At 55.8% G+C, this 15424-nt stretch overlaps 1 protein-coding gene across 1 annotated transcript in view; it reads left to right on the top strand.

Moving 5' to 3' along the window:
• Positions 1 to 15037, top strand: part of NUDCD3 (NudC domain containing 3) — a 38563-nt gene extending 23526 nt beyond the window's left edge. The window contains exons 4-6 of the mRNA XM_074312109.2: positions 5713 to 5856; positions 10396 to 10584; positions 13570 to 15037. Coding sequence (XP_074168210.2) covers positions 5713 to 5856; positions 10396 to 10584; positions 13570 to 13680 — 444 coding nt within the window. The 3' untranslated portion in view covers positions 13681 to 15037. The remainder of the gene's footprint in view (positions 1 to 5712; positions 5857 to 10395; positions 10585 to 13569) is intronic.
• Positions 15038 to 15424: the final 387 nt, after the last annotated feature.

Genomic DNA, 15424 nt, shown 5'->3' with positions numbered 1-15424 from the left:
GCACACAGCAGCCCACGTCAACCTCTAGCTGCTCATGGCAGCCCAGCTTCAGGGAGAGCTGTCGTTCACAATCTTAGCTGTAGAGGGTACAGCTCACTGGCCCATGTGGGAATCGAACCGGGGACCTCGGTGCTCCAACCACCTGAGCCACCGGGCTGGCCCTTGTATGTCTTCTTTGGAGAATTGTCTGTTCAAGTCCTTTGCCCATTTTAAAATTGGGTTGTTTGTCTTTTTATTGTTGAGTTATTGTGTTCTTTTAAACTCTTGATCTTATTATACCTTTATTAGCTAAATACCCTGCAAATATTTTCTCACATTTTGTGAGTTGTCATTTCACTTTCTTGAGAGATAGTGTCTTTTGAAGCACAAAAGATAATTTTTATAAAGTTTAATTTAGTTATTCATATATGTCTATTTGTTTTTGGTTGCTTGTGCTTTTGGTGTCATCTACAAAACCATTGCTACTCCAAAGTCATGAAGATTTACATGAGATGTACTTAGGTTGTCTTTTCTGTTTACTTTCACTGGGGCTTTGTTTCTTCATGTGGGTTCAGGTTACCATCTAGTCGCCTTTTATTTCAATCTGAGGGGCTCCCTTTAGTATTCTTTTAGGGCTTATGCGAGAACATACAGGCCTGTGAAGGATGAATTCTCTCTAATGAATTGTCTGGGAATGTCTTAATTTTGCCTTCATTTTTTTTCTCAAAGATGGAGAATTTATTCAGATAACATTTAAGGATTCACGTATGCTACATTAGAATAATAAGAATTAAAGGCAGAAATCTCACTTTGCCTTCATGTTTTAAGAATAGAATTGTTGGGTGCAGAATTCTTGGCTGACTGACTGTTCCCTTTATTTTAGCCCTGTGAATACTTCATCCCACTGCCTTTTAGCCTTCATGGTTACTCATGACAAATTAGCTGTTACTCTTGAATATTTCTTGTGTGTGGCGTGTTGCTTTCCTCTTCCTCCTTTCAAGATTCTCTCTTTGTCTTTGACCGTTTTGACACCTTGATTTTGATGTATCTAGGTCTTAATCTCTTCGAGTATGTTCTACTTGGAGTTCCTAGAGCTTCTTGGATCTCTAGATTAATTTTTTTGGTCAAATTTGGGAAGTTTTCACCCATGGTTGTTTAAAATATTTTCTGCCTTTTCTTCCTCTCCTTCTGTGACTCCCATTGTGCGTGTGGTGGTGTGTTTAGTGACGTCCCTCAGGTCTCTGAAGCTCTGGGTTTGTGCTTCTTATATAAGGTTGAAATAAGAAATAAGATTGAAATAAAAAATAAGATTGAAATAAGAAATAAGATTGAAGTAAGAAACAAGATTGAAATAAGAAATAAGGTTGAAATAAGAAAATATTCAGTCTCTTCCTCAGACTGAATAATCTCAATTGTCCTGTCTTCCAGTTTGAAGATTCTTCTAACTGCCTAAATCTGCTTAGAAGAGACCCTCTAGTGCATTTTTAACTAATTTTTTTCCTTTTGAATTCCAGACTTTGCCTTTGATTCTTTAAAAAAAAATTATATCCATCACTCTATTGCTCTTCTCTCCTTACGAGTATTATTCACATACTTCCCTTTAGTTTGCATGTGGTTTTCTTCAGCTCTTTGAGCATATTTACAACAGCTGATCTATAGACTTTCCACTAAGTCCACGTCTGGGCTTCCTCAGGGACAGATTTTATTGATTGCTTTTTTCCCTGGTGCATGGGTCATCTTTTCTTGCTTCTTTGTGAGTCTTGTAATTTTTTGTTGAAAACTGGGCATTTTAAATAACAGTGTCACAACTCTGGAAATCAGAGATTCCCGTCTCCCCATGGTTTGTTGTTTGGGGACTTGATGTAATTGTTCTTGTTTGTTTCTGAACTAATTCTCTGAAGTCTGTGTTTTTTATTATTGTGTGTGGCCAGTGACATCTCTGCATGGGCAGCTTAGTGGTTGGCTAATGATTGGACAGAGATGACTGGTTGGAACCGGTAAATCTGTCTTTGTCAAGAGGCTCCATGTCCTCATTGGGGCGTGCCTTTAACGCTTGGCCTTCCAGCACAGAATTCTGCCGTAGCCTTCACCACCTGCTCATGCAGAGTCTGAGGCAGCCAGTGGTGAGAGCTTAGGGCCTTTGCATGCTTTCTCTGAGCATGTGCCCTCTGCACTCCCAGGAATATTTCCAAGTGCTTCAACATCCCCGTGGACATGTTCCCCAGCTTTTTCTTTCATTTGCCTCCATTGTCATCCATGACCTCAGTCAGCTGCGAAGTTAAAACACTTGCCTATAATTGTTTTCAGCACTCCCTGGATAAAGGGTTTTCTGAGTCTGCTCAAAAACAGACAGCCTTGCAAGTGGGGTCTCCCTGGGAACTGTCATACAGTCAGATAATGGCAGTTCTTTGGAACGAAGCTTTGAAAGAGCTGCATAGCCATGCACTCCCTCTGGTGGCTGCCAGGCAGCACCAGGAACGTGGGCTGCCGAGAGGCTGGAGAGTGAGGATGGGTCTAGGGCAAGTAAAATGTCACAAAGCTCGCGGTTCTGGCCAAGACACAGTTGTTTTTCTTGCTACCTGGGTTTCTGCAAACCTTTGGTTAGTTTCCAGAGTTCAGAAAAAGTGGATAATTGATCATTTTTGCAGGTTTCTTCTTGCTGTTTTGGAAGTCCTTACTCTACCATTTTCACTAACCCCTTTGGATGAGGAATTTCTTGTGTAGTTTTTGTTTTCCTGGAGTTCCTTGCTGCCTTTCTTCGTCTCTTGTCAAAAATAGTATGCTTTTGTCCTACCCTCAGAATTACCTAGACTCTCAGCCGTGCTCTGCATTGTGTAGAAGTCACTCTCTTCCTGAAGATCCCTCTCTTGAAAGCCCGCTCACTGCTAACTCGTCTGTCCTGGTTATTCCTGGTTCTGTGGTACGGCTTCCATCTTGGGACGTCCGTCACTGCACTGGGTTAAGATCCCTGCTTTGTGGATCCCTGCTGGATCTTCCTCTCCCCCCCACCCCCAACTTTGTTGAGATATAATTGACATATAACATGGTATTGGTTTAAGGTGTACAGTGTTGTGAAATGATCACCACAATAGTTTAGTTACAAGTTTTTTCTTATGATGAGGTCTTTTAAGATTTCGTCTTTTAGCAACTTTCAGATATACAGTGCAGCATGGTTAAGTAAGTCACACCCCAGGCTGACTCATCTGATGACCAGAAGTTTGTACCCGTGATTCCTTTCACCAAGGAGCTTCCTCTGTTTGAGTTTTCATTCTCATTTTGTTGTAATATAGCCTCACGTAACTTGCTCAAAATGATATGTGGTAAATACAGAGTTCTCGAGTGTCTTAACCTGTAGCTATGTTAGCCTTTCACTTGTTTCATAGTTTGGGTGTGTGTAGAAATTCTAATGAAAAAATCCTCCCCTCAGGAGGTGGAAGGCTCTTACACCCAGTGTTACTCGTCCTACAGACTCGTCCATTCAGGTTCTTAGTAAGGAAACTTTTTTCCTTCTCTTTGGAACTTTTCAGACCTTTTTAAAATGCTTGGTGCTGTGAAATTTCACACGTTTGTATAATTCATCTTTCACTCTGCTTATCCCTCAGTGGGCCCTTTCTGCCTGAAGACACATTTCTCTTACGCCCTGGCAATTGTCTTGTCCCTGTCCTACATTCCGGAGGCCGCGTTCATTGCCTGGACTGGTCTTTGTCTCTACCTGGATTTCTTTGATTTTATCTTCTAGCTTTTCTATGGAAAATTTTATTGCTGACACTGCATTTTAAGTGTTTTTTCCCTGTCTGGTTCTATTTTCATGTTGTTTTCTGGCTCCACCGGTGTCCCATCTTCTCAGGTCTATTGAAGGTGCACACTGGAAACATTTCAGAATATCCTTCCTTCCTAGTTAGCTCTGCAGTTTTTTGTTTCATTTTCTTTACCTCAGTCTGTCTTTTCGTGTTGCTGGTTTCTTCAGAGGACACACTCCTTAGTTCTCTGTTAGGTTTTTTATCGAAAAGTGTGTTTTCCTCATTCTTGTGAGTACAGGCCGGTGTTGACTTTCTCTGTTCTGAGTCTGGGGTCTGCTCCTCCTGGCGCCGCTGAGAGCCGAGGGTTGCTGGGCCGGCCTTGCTTCGCAGTGTGTGGGAGCTGGGCACCCAACTGGGGCCCTCAGGCTGCTGGTCTCTTTGTTTGGAGCACAGCCAGCAGTGGGTTCCCGTCCCTTTCATTGGCACAGCTGTCCCGAACTGACTGAGCTGCTCCCCCTCAGGGGTCTTCTGTGCCTGCTGTCAGCTGGAAGCCCCATGAGGCCGTGGGCTCCCTGAGGCGGACCTGTCACTCGTCCCTGTACTGTCCTGGTCTTTTCTCCTCTGGCTTTGTTCCTGTCATCTCTGGGTCGCAGAGGTCAGGAGACGGCCACCTGTTCCCAGAGCGTCTCCTGGTGTCGTGAACCGGACCTCCAGGAGTTATCCCCTAGCTGGCTTCCCCTTGGAGCGTTGGTCCTTCCCGTGTCAGCTTGCCCACATTGGGACGTGACTGTTTCCCGCACGGCTGGCTGGGAGAGTTGGACTTGTTAAAAAGAGCTTGCTCTGGGCTGAGCCTCCCCCTGCTGGCCAGGCGTGTGCTGCACACCCCCGTCCACAGCTGGGGACATTGGTTGGCCCTCGAGGGTCTGGATCCTGTGGGTGTGGGGGTGGGCGTGGGGTGGGGGTGAAGCTAGGCTGTGGCCCTGGCTTTGCAGAACCAGCCGAGTAAACAGTTAATCCTCCCGGAAGCTGGGTTTGTGTGGAGCCTGTGTGGATGCAGTGACATGGTCACTTACTCTGGGCAGCACTTTTGTCCCCTCCTCTCCTCCCTCACGTCACAGCTCAGGAAAGTCGTCTCCCCCATGTCCATCTTGTTTATGGGATATTTAACGCCTCACAGAAGCAGGTGCCACTGACAAATGGAAACTCGGATTTGACAGTCCTGTGACTTAGAGGCTTTCTTTTCAAGCTGTTTGTAAGCATTTAATGAGCACTGCCTGCCAGTGGCCTCGGGCGTTAGAAAGGCCAGGTCCCCTGCAGTGGCCACTCGTTTCACACACACATTATGCAAATACTATGATGAAAAGACTTCTACATTATAAAACACAAGGATTTCAGAATTTAAAAAGAGGAAGTGAAACAAATAGAAATAGAGTCCTGTGTGCTTTCCTTGTCCTGTTACTGACCCAGTGACTCCTGGGCACACCGGCTTTGGCGCCTGCTGCCAGGTCCACACAGGACGGAGCCCATGCCCAGCAGCCCCCCAGTGTGCTTATAGAGACCAGAGAGAGGGCACCCCAGCGCGAAGTCCCAGAGAAGGGACAGAGCTGGGCTTGTCGAGTGGGTTTCCCAGGGAGCGGACAGAACCGAGCACCCGGCCCCTGGGGAAGGCTGAGCCTCAGAGGCGGCCCGGGCTCCTGCAAGGTGGCAGGTGGGACGGGTGCCCGCCTGCCCCTGGGGTTTGGTCCCCGGGACTGCAGAGGGCCTCGTGGAAAAGCAGCACTGGCACACGTCTGCATCCCACATGTCAGCCAGTCTCATTGCTTAGAGTGACCATGTGCCGATTTTCTTGTTCCGAATGCCTGGTGACTCGAGGATGTCTTGCGTCTTGTCCTGTGGTCCTTGGCCAGGTGCCTTGGGAACCATCGTCCCCTCCCAGAGCATACCTAGGTCGCCACCTTCACACATGAAATGATTCTCTTCTGCTCTGTCGCAGGTCTCGGTGGCCCTTGGCAGCAGCTCCATCCGGGTGGCTGTGCTGGAGGAAAATGGGGAGCGTGTCCTGATGGAGGGGAAGTTCACCCACAAGGTCAACACCGAGGGCTCTGTCTGGAGCCTGGAGCCCGGGAAGTGCATTCTGGTGAGTGCGGGCGGATGGCAGACCCAGGGGAGGGGCTTGGCCCTGCACTGGGGATCCCAGCCCACGAGCTCTAGAGACCTCGCTGTTTACAAGCCAAATGTTCCGTGTGTTCCCGATTCGATGACTGTTTGCCGGTGACATGTGGGGCCGTGCAACTGGGTGACACTGTGCTCTGGTATGTGGAGAGCGTATGGAACAGCTGCCGAGCCCGTGCAACCCTGGGGGCAGAGCGTGGCGCGAGGTCGCCAGGCCTGGCTGTGTCTCGCTGTAACACCGCAGGACCTCCACTCCCGATACCGTATTTGGTGGCAGGCCCTGTGCTGGGCACCCGGTGATTGTGGGTGGAAAGGGCCCCCAGATGTCCTCGCCAGCCCCCGGGACCTGTGATGGGACTTGGCTGCAGATGTGACAAGTGCAGGGTGTTCTAATGGACTGCATCCTGGGTTACCCGGGTGGCTTGCAGTCAGGGATAAGTGTCGAGAGAAAGAGGTAGAGATTTGAGACAGGAGATTTGAGGAATGAAGTGAAGTCGAGGCAGGGGTTGGGGACACGTGGCCACAGCCCTGTCCCCTGGAACCTCCAGAGGGAGCATGGCCCTGCGTCACTGTGGTCTGGGAATCTGGCCTCCAGACTGTGGAAACAGGTGTCTTGTTTGAAGCCCCGCGTGCAGTGCTGTGTAACGGTGGCCCCGGGACATGGTACAGGCCTCACCTGGCAGGGTTGTAGGGGCCTGTGGGACAAGGGTGGTGACTCAGGTGGCTGTCACCTCCCCAGAGTCCTTGGTCCTTGGAACCTCTGCCGCTCACTCTCAGCCGCCCCTCCTGAGCTGTGGACCTGCGTCAGCCACGCCCAGCAGGCTTTCAGCGCTAGCAGGGGTGGCAGCTAGAACCGGGCTACAGCTCTCACCTCCCTCCCTCCCTCCCTCCCTCCCTCCCTCCCTCCCTCCCTCCCTCCCTCCCTCCCTCCTTCCTTCCCTCCCACATGCGAGTGTGTTAAACGCGGCCTCCTGGTTCTCAGCCTCCCCCGTGTGCCTTCATGCCAGAACCTGCATTGGCTTCTGTCCTTGTTGGTCCTTCCACACAAAGCTGGCGCCCTCAGCCCGTGGACGCTGTCTGGTCAAGGTGAAGCTGGTCTTCATTGATGACAGGCTCACAGGTCACTTAGAATTGGCACGGTGGCCACAGACTGTCACAGGCCGTGGCCTGCCTGCAGCTCCCTCAGGAGCATGAGTTTCTGTCCAGGCTATGCCCCCATCCCCTGGATGGTTCCTTCAGATGATTTTCTTACGTTACAGGCTGACTGTAGTCCTTGGCCATTGGCCACGGGCTACCCCCGAAGGTGCCACAACTCGGTAGTGTCACCAGCCCCCTGTGTGCCTGCCAGCCCTGAGCCCGTTCATTTTTCCCCTCCTGCTGACTTGTGTGCCCCCTTTACTCATTCCTGGCGGTTTTCTTTATAGTGAGCATGTGCGTTTCTCCATGAGGCTCACCGTCTTTGTTCCCTCTCGTTGGTGGCCTGGAGGCCACTGGCCCTGGGAGGCATGTCCTGTATCACTTGCCACCTTCTTCACAAATGCAGGTGGGATGGTGTTAGCATGTTGGTGACAGCCCAGAGCTCTGGTGGAAGGGTGTCCCTGGCAGGGAGCGAGGCCCTGGCCCTCGGTGCCTGCGCCTCCGAGACCCTCACGTTTCTCCCTGTGCCCGATCCTTGGCATTGTCCCTAGCCCCGGGTCCCAGCAGGGAAGAGCGCAGGTTGGGAATTATGAGGGTGGGAGCCCGAGGCAGCACATTCTAGAGTGTTGTTGAGAAGTGGCCCAGGGAACGAAAGGGACGTGCAGGAAGAAGCGTGGGCAGGCCGCTCTTGCAGTGGACGGAGTGCGCCCTCCCCGTCCTGCCGTGGCCGTTGGGACACCTCCTGCCTTCCAGCCTGGTTTGTCTGGCTCCTGCAGTGATCTAATGTTTAAGCTTAAGAAAAGAGTTGGCAACACCAAAAACCGGATTGCTCGTCCAGTGCTGCCCTGGGCGCATCCCGAGAGGCCAGTGGTCAGACTGGGGTCCACTCCATCCCCGCAGCATGGCTGGGGCTGAGCGGGTTCCCTGATCTTGTGTGCCCCCCCTCCACAAAGTACCACCCACAACTCACGCAGGTCCCCTTGGCCCAACCTGAACCCTGGGACACTGGCTCCTTGAATAGAAACAAGGTTCCATGATGTACAGGAGAGGGAGGTGAATGCTGGGGAGTCACCGTCTGGGGTGTTCTTGTTCATGTTGAGTTCAAAGTTTCTACGAGGATGTTCTGGGAAAACTAGCCAGTGGCCTGGGGGATTCCCCCGAGAAACCGAATCTCCGCCTGGGACCAGATGAAAGGAGCCTGGAGGAAGGCAAAACAAGGAGGGCGTGTGTCACCAGGTCCCTGAGCACCACATAATTAGGGACAGGCGTGACGGATAGCCTACGAGACGCTAGGCATCCAGGTATCAGTGCTGAGGTTAATGGGCGCCGTCACGGAGCAACAGGCCCTCGCTGGCTAGTGCACGGCACCTGCTGGGGCCAGAAGCAGCGTTCCCCACCATCACCGCTGGGGTGGATGGGATCAGGCAGGAACACCCTGTGGACGCCGCCAGGTGACATGTGCCTGCAGGTGAGCCACCCAGGAGGAGCGCAGCACCTCCTGTGCAGTGTTATGTTGGGGTGCTTCCCTGAGTTTAATCATGGAGGAAACACTGGATGAACCCCAAGGGCAGAGCAGTCTGGAAAAACAAAACATTAGAAGACAGAGTCTGTAGAATGTTCCAGACGAAAGAAGAGAGGACCACACACACACACAGGCGGCCTGGACTGGATCCTGAGTGGGACAGAGGCAAGGCAGGCACAGTCATTAAAGTGCTTCCATGTCCTCGGAGGGGAGGCGCTCATCGAACAGTAGGGGTGAAGGGCCGGGGTGGTTCAGAAACAATGCCGGGTTCGCACCGTGTTACACACTCAATGCGGTGACGTGTGCACAGACAGTAAAGTGAGGCTGTGTGGATCTAGGGAAGGGGTGTTTGTGCTCGAACAAGTCTAGTGACTTACAAGTTTGGAATTACTCCAAATGAAATGTTTTCAAGAATGAGATTGCAAATAAGGGCACGCAAGGGTGCCCAACATCACGTGTTGAGATGTGAGTTAAAACCCCAGCGATGTGTCACTTGATGCTAGAAAGAACCAACAGTACCAGGTGCTGGCGCCGCTGCAGGCGGGAGCGCGGAATGGCGACCAGAGTGACGGAGTCATGAGGTCAGACACGCCGAGCGTGGGGCCCAACTGGGCGCTGACCAACCACTGTATGCAGGCATGCGGCCCAGGGTCAACGTCCCTGCCGGGAGCAGAGCGGGCACGCAAGGCTGCAGCCACATGATGCCATCAGCGACAGGCAGTGTGGACAGGACCAGCAAGAAGGCAAATGAGCGTCGGGTGAGGGGACAGGGCGCCCGGGAAGGGCCTGGGCGGCTTGAGGACGCCAGGATGTGCACACAGGGGTGGATGGATGCACTGTGTGCAAACTGCCTCCACAGCCCCGCTTGGAAGAAGCCACAGCATGAAAGAGCCCAAAGCAAATGTTAAACCATCAGCCGACTTCATCAGAATCGTTTCTAGACCGGGACCCTTGAGCTTCATTCCAAGAACATTTTCCCCATGTCCTTCTAGCACTGTGTCCACACTGTTCAGCCTGATACGGTGTCCTCACGGGTGTCACCTGTGTCCCCATGTCCTCCATCCAGCCAGTAACCCTTTCCTCAGAGTGAGTCACCTCCCTGCCCTCCTGCACGACGGGTCTCATCCCGTCAGAGTGTGGCCAGTGCAAGGGGACTGCCTGCCAAGACACCCAGTGAGCCCGGCTGCTGGCCGCTGACCACGGCAGGGTGCGGCCTGGGTGCTGCCCGTGTGGTCCTGAAACAGGTGCCCTTGGCACCAACTTTAGGCAAAGCCCCAGTGTTCTGCTCCTGTTCCCATGGTGCTGTCCCCACCTCGGAGTTCTTCTGTACCCCGAGCCCCCTCCCCGGGCTGTGCCGTGAGCCTGGGTGTGGGCACTTCCCCTGGCTGGGAGGTGAGCCACGTGTGGTGGTCGCAGGACTGGAGGAACCTGGCCAGGGACGAAAGCAGGAAGGTGCCTGGGCATCGGGGGCGGGGGGCTCGCTATGGGCTGAGCGGGTGGTGCCCGGGTCCCAGGCCCTGAGCGGGCAGGTGACGGGTGCTGGGCTTGGAAGCAGCCAAGGTCATCAGGGCGGTAGGGGGTGGCCTGCAGGGGCTTTTGGAAGGACATTGAAAAAAGGGCACGTTTGGGGTTGAGCCCCGTGGCAGCTCGGGGAGGCTGTGATGGGGGCCAGGAGTGGGCGGTGGGTGGCTCAGAAGTCTGGTCAGAGTGGGCGGGGATCCTGGCGGCGGAATGGGTGTGGGGTGACACACAAGGGGAGACCCCCAGGCGCCCCCAGATTGTAGTCCTGGGGCGTCTGAGCCAGGGCTCCGTGCTGCTCACTGACCCGTGTCTGCCTGTGCCCAGGTGAGCCTGAACAAGGCAGGGGAGTACTGGTGGAGCGCCGTCCTGGAGGGCGAGGAGCCCATCGATATTGACCAGATCAACAAGGAGCGCTCCATGGCCACCGTGGACGAGGAGGAACACGCCGTCCTGGACAGGCTCACCTTCGACTACCACCAGAAGCTGCAGGGCAAGCCGCAGAGCCACGAGCTGGTATGCCTGGGGCTGCAGTGCAGGGGGGACCTGTGGGGGAGTGGGCAGGGCGGTGGGGGTGTGCGGTGTCGATGGCGAACCTCGCTGCAGGGCAGGACTACCAGCTGGGTCCTGACTTGGGCAGCTCCAGCCTGGTCAGCTGGTCACAGCCGGGAGAGGGCAGTGGTTTCACACCTGGACAGAGAGGGGCCTGTGCACACAATCCCAGTTGCCCGGCGTGGGTTTCCCACTCACAGGGGCTCTGCCCCAGGGCCAGCACAGGTCGGACCCCGAGGACCAGTGAGCGGGAAGTCCTTCCGAGTTGCTGTGGATCGTCAGAGGCCTGAGAAGTCTGTGTGGCCAGAGGGAGGCTGTGGTGTCAGCAGGAGGTTGGTGACAGGGGAGGAGGTTCACGTCTGAGCAGTGCAGGGAAAGGACTAGTTGGATGAGTGCAGGCGTCTCCCGTATCTGTGGGGGCACATTCCAGGACCCCAGTGATTGCCTGAAACTGTGGACAGTACCACCCCTGTTCTGCTGCACATTCAGCTTCTCGCTTACAGGAAGCACCTTAGGGCTTCTCGTTGGCGGCTCTGACCCGCCAGCATCACGGCTCTTGCACTTTGGGGCCATTATTCAGTAAAGCCGTGAACACAAGCACCGTGACAGTCGATCTGATCACTGAGACGGCTGCCACGTGACTGCCGGGCAGGGAGCGTGCAGTGTGGAGATGCTGGACAAAGGAACATTCACGTCCCAGGCAGGATGGAGGACAGCTTGAGATTTCATTATGCTGCTGACAGTGGCGCACAATTTAAAACATAAATCGTTTCTTTCTGGACTTTTTCATTTAACATTTTTGGACTACGGTTGACCACAAGTAACAAACCACAGAAGACAGAACCTCAGATGAGTGTACATGACTCGATTCTTCCTTCTGTTGTAATAAGTGGACACGGGGAAGAAAGGGCTGCTTTTCTCAGGTTGATTTTGGGTTTCCCATGAGCCGCAGTAGTGGGGGAGTTGCTGGGCACTGATTTTGTTCCTCGTGCGTCAGACACAGGATCCCCATCCCTAACGCTGGTCCGATTCTTGGGGGTTTCGTGCGGCTCCTGCAGACTGGCCAATGATTGCCCTGGGCCCACCGCCTGGGGGCCTGCAGGGCGGCCTCTGTGTCCTCACTGCACGCAGGTCGGGTCGCGTTGGCCGGGCTCCTCTTCACAGTATGAGCTCTGGGCCCTAGCAGCCCAGCCGGGGCTTGAACCGTGAGCTGGCTCCAGCCTCTGTCCTCCTTCCCTGTGTGTCTGAATCTTCTCTTGGTCCCGCTCCTGAACCCACCAGGGCGGACAGGACGGGGGCTGGGTTGAGGTCGGCTGTCGGGAGGGCCTCGGCCTGTTTAGGCTGCGCCGCATTTGCCCATGGCCACTGGACGAAGAGCAGTCTCAGTGCTGGCCCGATGGGAAGGGTCCTCGTGCAGCCATTGGGGGTGCCCGTCTGGAAGTGGGTGGGCACGGAGCCCTAAGGCCCGTGCAGGGAGCAGGAGCCTCCTGATCCGGAAGGATGTGAAGAGGACCTGGGAAACGCTGTGCTTTGGGTGGAAGTCCTTCTGGAGGACTTGCCGTGCATGTGCCAGCAGCATGCTGACCTGGCTGAGCTCGGCGCCTCAGACACGAGTCCAGGACGGGTGGTGCACGTGGCCCAGGGTCCTGGGTGGCCAGGGATCTCCTTGCCCTTGTTCCCTCGCTGGAGAGGTGACTCGGGTGGACTGTGCTGAGGGCCTGGCCCTGCGGCAGCACTGCTGCCTGGGCCTCCAGGGCTTCTTGGGGATTCCAGAAGGAGCCTTTGCAAAGGTGGCCCCCTGCCTGGCGGTCCACGTGGACTGTCCTCCCCACGTTCCGGCGGGGAAGTGTGGCCTGGGAGCAGATAGCGGCAGGAGAGAAGCCACAGGTGTTGTGACACTTGGTGGCGCTGAGGGCTGCACAGCCACGGATGTTTCAGCCAGAGTTCTGTTCCCTGGAGGAAAGTGGGCCCCCAGGGAAAGGAAATTGGGCCACATGTCCGCCTCAGATGGGGGCTGTGGGGAGGTGGGGCGGCCTGAGGAATAGGTGGTGGCGATGCTGCTGCGTCGTTTCCTGAGGGGCAGGGGCAGGACCCGAGGGGTCACGGGCGAGGGCTGCCCTTAGAATGCGAGTGACAAGGGCAGTGCCACCCGGGGACGCTGCCTGCTGGGGCTGCGGCTGTGAGCGACAGCAAGTGTGCTCAGGTGGGGTGCAGAGCGGTGGCAGGCCCAGGAGGACGATGTAGGTGGAGGCCTGGCCCTCATCCCCCCCTGCCGGACACCGGCCCCTGCTGGCAGCGGATCGCCACGGGTGTCGTCTGTGCCACCATGTGAGCCTGGTGGTGCCTGGACCCTGCGTGCCCGCCGCCTTTTGAACAGCGGGAACTTTCCCTGCACTCAGTGTGTGGGTCCTGGCCCTGCGCTGGCTCTCCCTCGTTTCTTGGGGTCAGAAGGAGGGGGGTGACTCCAGCTGGGGATTTCACAGAGGAGGGAGCCTACAGCTGGGGCAGTACCTCCCTCGGGTGCAGTGTCCTGCAGTCCCCTGGCACAGGCCACACTACCCAGCCTGCTGCTGCCCCTGGAGACTGCATCTCCCCGACGGGCCACCCTGGCTCCGGGACTGGAGGGTCCCCAGCGGGATCTCCTGAGGTCTCCCTCTGAGTCACGGCCTAGGTCACCCTGGATTATCTGAGGGTACAGACCTCGATGCCACCAGCCTTCTCCCTGGGCCGTTGGAGTTTGGGCAGAAATCCTGGGTGAGAAGGAACAGCAGCTCTCCCATGAAGGTGGCATGAGCTTTGCTGGTGACAAGATGGAGGTGGGATCCATGCGGGGAGCCTGTGTCACGTGTCTGCAGCCACCCCAGGCGGGTCCTCTGGAGGAGGAAGCAGAGTCCTGCTCAGACGTGCGGGCCTGGTGATTGGGCTTAACCTCTGTGTTTTCTGTTGTAGAAAGTCCATGAGATGCTGAAGAAGGGGTGGGACGCTGAAGGCTCTCCCTTCCGAGGCCAGCGGTTCGACCCGGCCATGTTCAACATCTCCCCAGGGGCCGTGCAGTTCTAGTGACCAGGAGAGGATGCCCTCGCCGTGCCCTTCCTGCTGGGACTCGCTGTCTGGTGGCCTCGCCTTCCCTTCTTTCAAGGGCGAGCGGCCTCCCCTGCCTGGTGTCTGCAGACTGTTCCAGAGCAGGGCGGGCCGCCCGGGGTGCCCAGGACGTCCGTCCCAGCAGGCGCAGCTGGGGCCTGCTGCCCATCCGCCTGCCCGCTGTTGTGTGTGCGCTGCTTGCTGTTCTTGTGCTGGGCGGCGGGGGTGGGGATGCATGGCGGGGCGACCCCTGGCAGCGGGGCCTCTTGGCCTGACCTTGTTGCGTGGTCACTGCAATCTCGCTCATTTGTAATGTCTAGTGTCACGGAACAGCCGAAACCAAGCTCCTCACTGGTTCTGGATGTTGGGAGAAAGTCTTGTGGCCACAGGCACAGCAGGACCTCAGACCTCTTACCCGCAGCCCTGCCTCCGCCCCCAGTGCTTTCCTCTTCTCAGACCTGGTTGTCACAGTGAGCTGGACCGGGTGCCCTCGGGAGACCACAGTGCGCTGGCAGCCCCCAGGTCATTCGTGGAGGAGCCCAGACCACACCACAGCGCTCCCAAATCTGCTCCCAGCTGGGGCCTGCAACCTGGGCACCCATGTCCACACGGCTCGGCCCGCTGGGCTGCAGAACGAGGAACCTGTATGGCAGATGGTCCTTCTAGAGGCTTCCACCTCCAGCTGCATGGGTGGACTGGCTCATCACTGTCATGTGGGCTGGCTCATCACTGTCATGTAGGCAGGCTGCTCGCCAGGTGGCTTCCCTGGGTCCCTGGAAAGCTTTTGGTCACTGTGATGTCATCCTGGGAGCATGGACACCAGGTGGCTGGTGAGCACGTCACAAGGGGCACATGCTGCGTCTATTCAGTCGTCACCGAGTTGGTCCTGGGCCTTCAGGGACCCGTCAGGGACCCAGGCCTCACGTGTACATCTGGTCTCCTTGTCCCATCCCTTTGGGGGTCTCCCGGAGTGATGAGGTGGGGTGTGGTGCCTGACCTCAGCGATTTGGGAAAACTTCGAGAGCTGTGGACTCTGGTCAGCCGTCTTTTTACCCGATTTTATTTCAAGTGTCGCATCTCTCCCTACCCCGCCGGCTGTGACAGTGGCGCAAAGGCCTCTGGGAATAGCAGGCGGTTTCGGTCACCAGGCTGATGACGCTGCCCTGGGGTCTCACGGGCACCCTCTGCCAGTCGCTGCCGCTGCTTCTGCCCTGTTTTCTCTCTGCAGACGCGGCAGCAACAGATCGGCCCCTGAGCTCCGCCCGAGGATAGCGGGCGCCCGCCTGCGAAGCCGCCGGTCTGCGTGTGGGTTTGCAATAAATCTGTATTTAAGCGCTCTGCGTCTGTGACTTGTGCTGCTGAGATGCTCTCCATGGGGTCGTTCCCGAGTTCCTAAGTCCGTCCTGAGCTCCGCGTGCTGGCGGAGCCCACAGCTCCCAGAGACGGCTATAGCCATAGGGCTAGTGTCCATCCCCAGCAGGCGAGCGCAGAGTTCCCGACGCCTCCGCCCAGGGCCTCTGCGCCCCATGGGGGAGGTAGCTCAGGGTCGGGCGGGCCGCAGGACAGGAGGGTGTGACCCGCTGGCTGTTCCTGCAGACCCTCCAGGAGCCAGAGCAAGCTTGGCGTCCTCGTCCCCTGGCTCGCACTCGCCTCCACCAGACCTTCACTTGCAGTCACTGGAGACCCTGACAGACAGCCCGCTCTCCTTCACGGACCCCACCCC

Source organism: Rhinolophus sinicus, chromosome 4, assembly GCF_057876585.1.
Source record: "Rhinolophus sinicus isolate RSI-liver-muscle chromosome 4, RSI-T2T, whole genome shotgun sequence".
Taxonomy (NCBI): Eukaryota; Metazoa; Chordata; class Mammalia; order Chiroptera; family Rhinolophidae; genus Rhinolophus; species Rhinolophus sinicus.
Note: the sequence above shows the minus strand (reverse complement) of the source record. Positions and strands in the feature narration are given on the sequence as shown.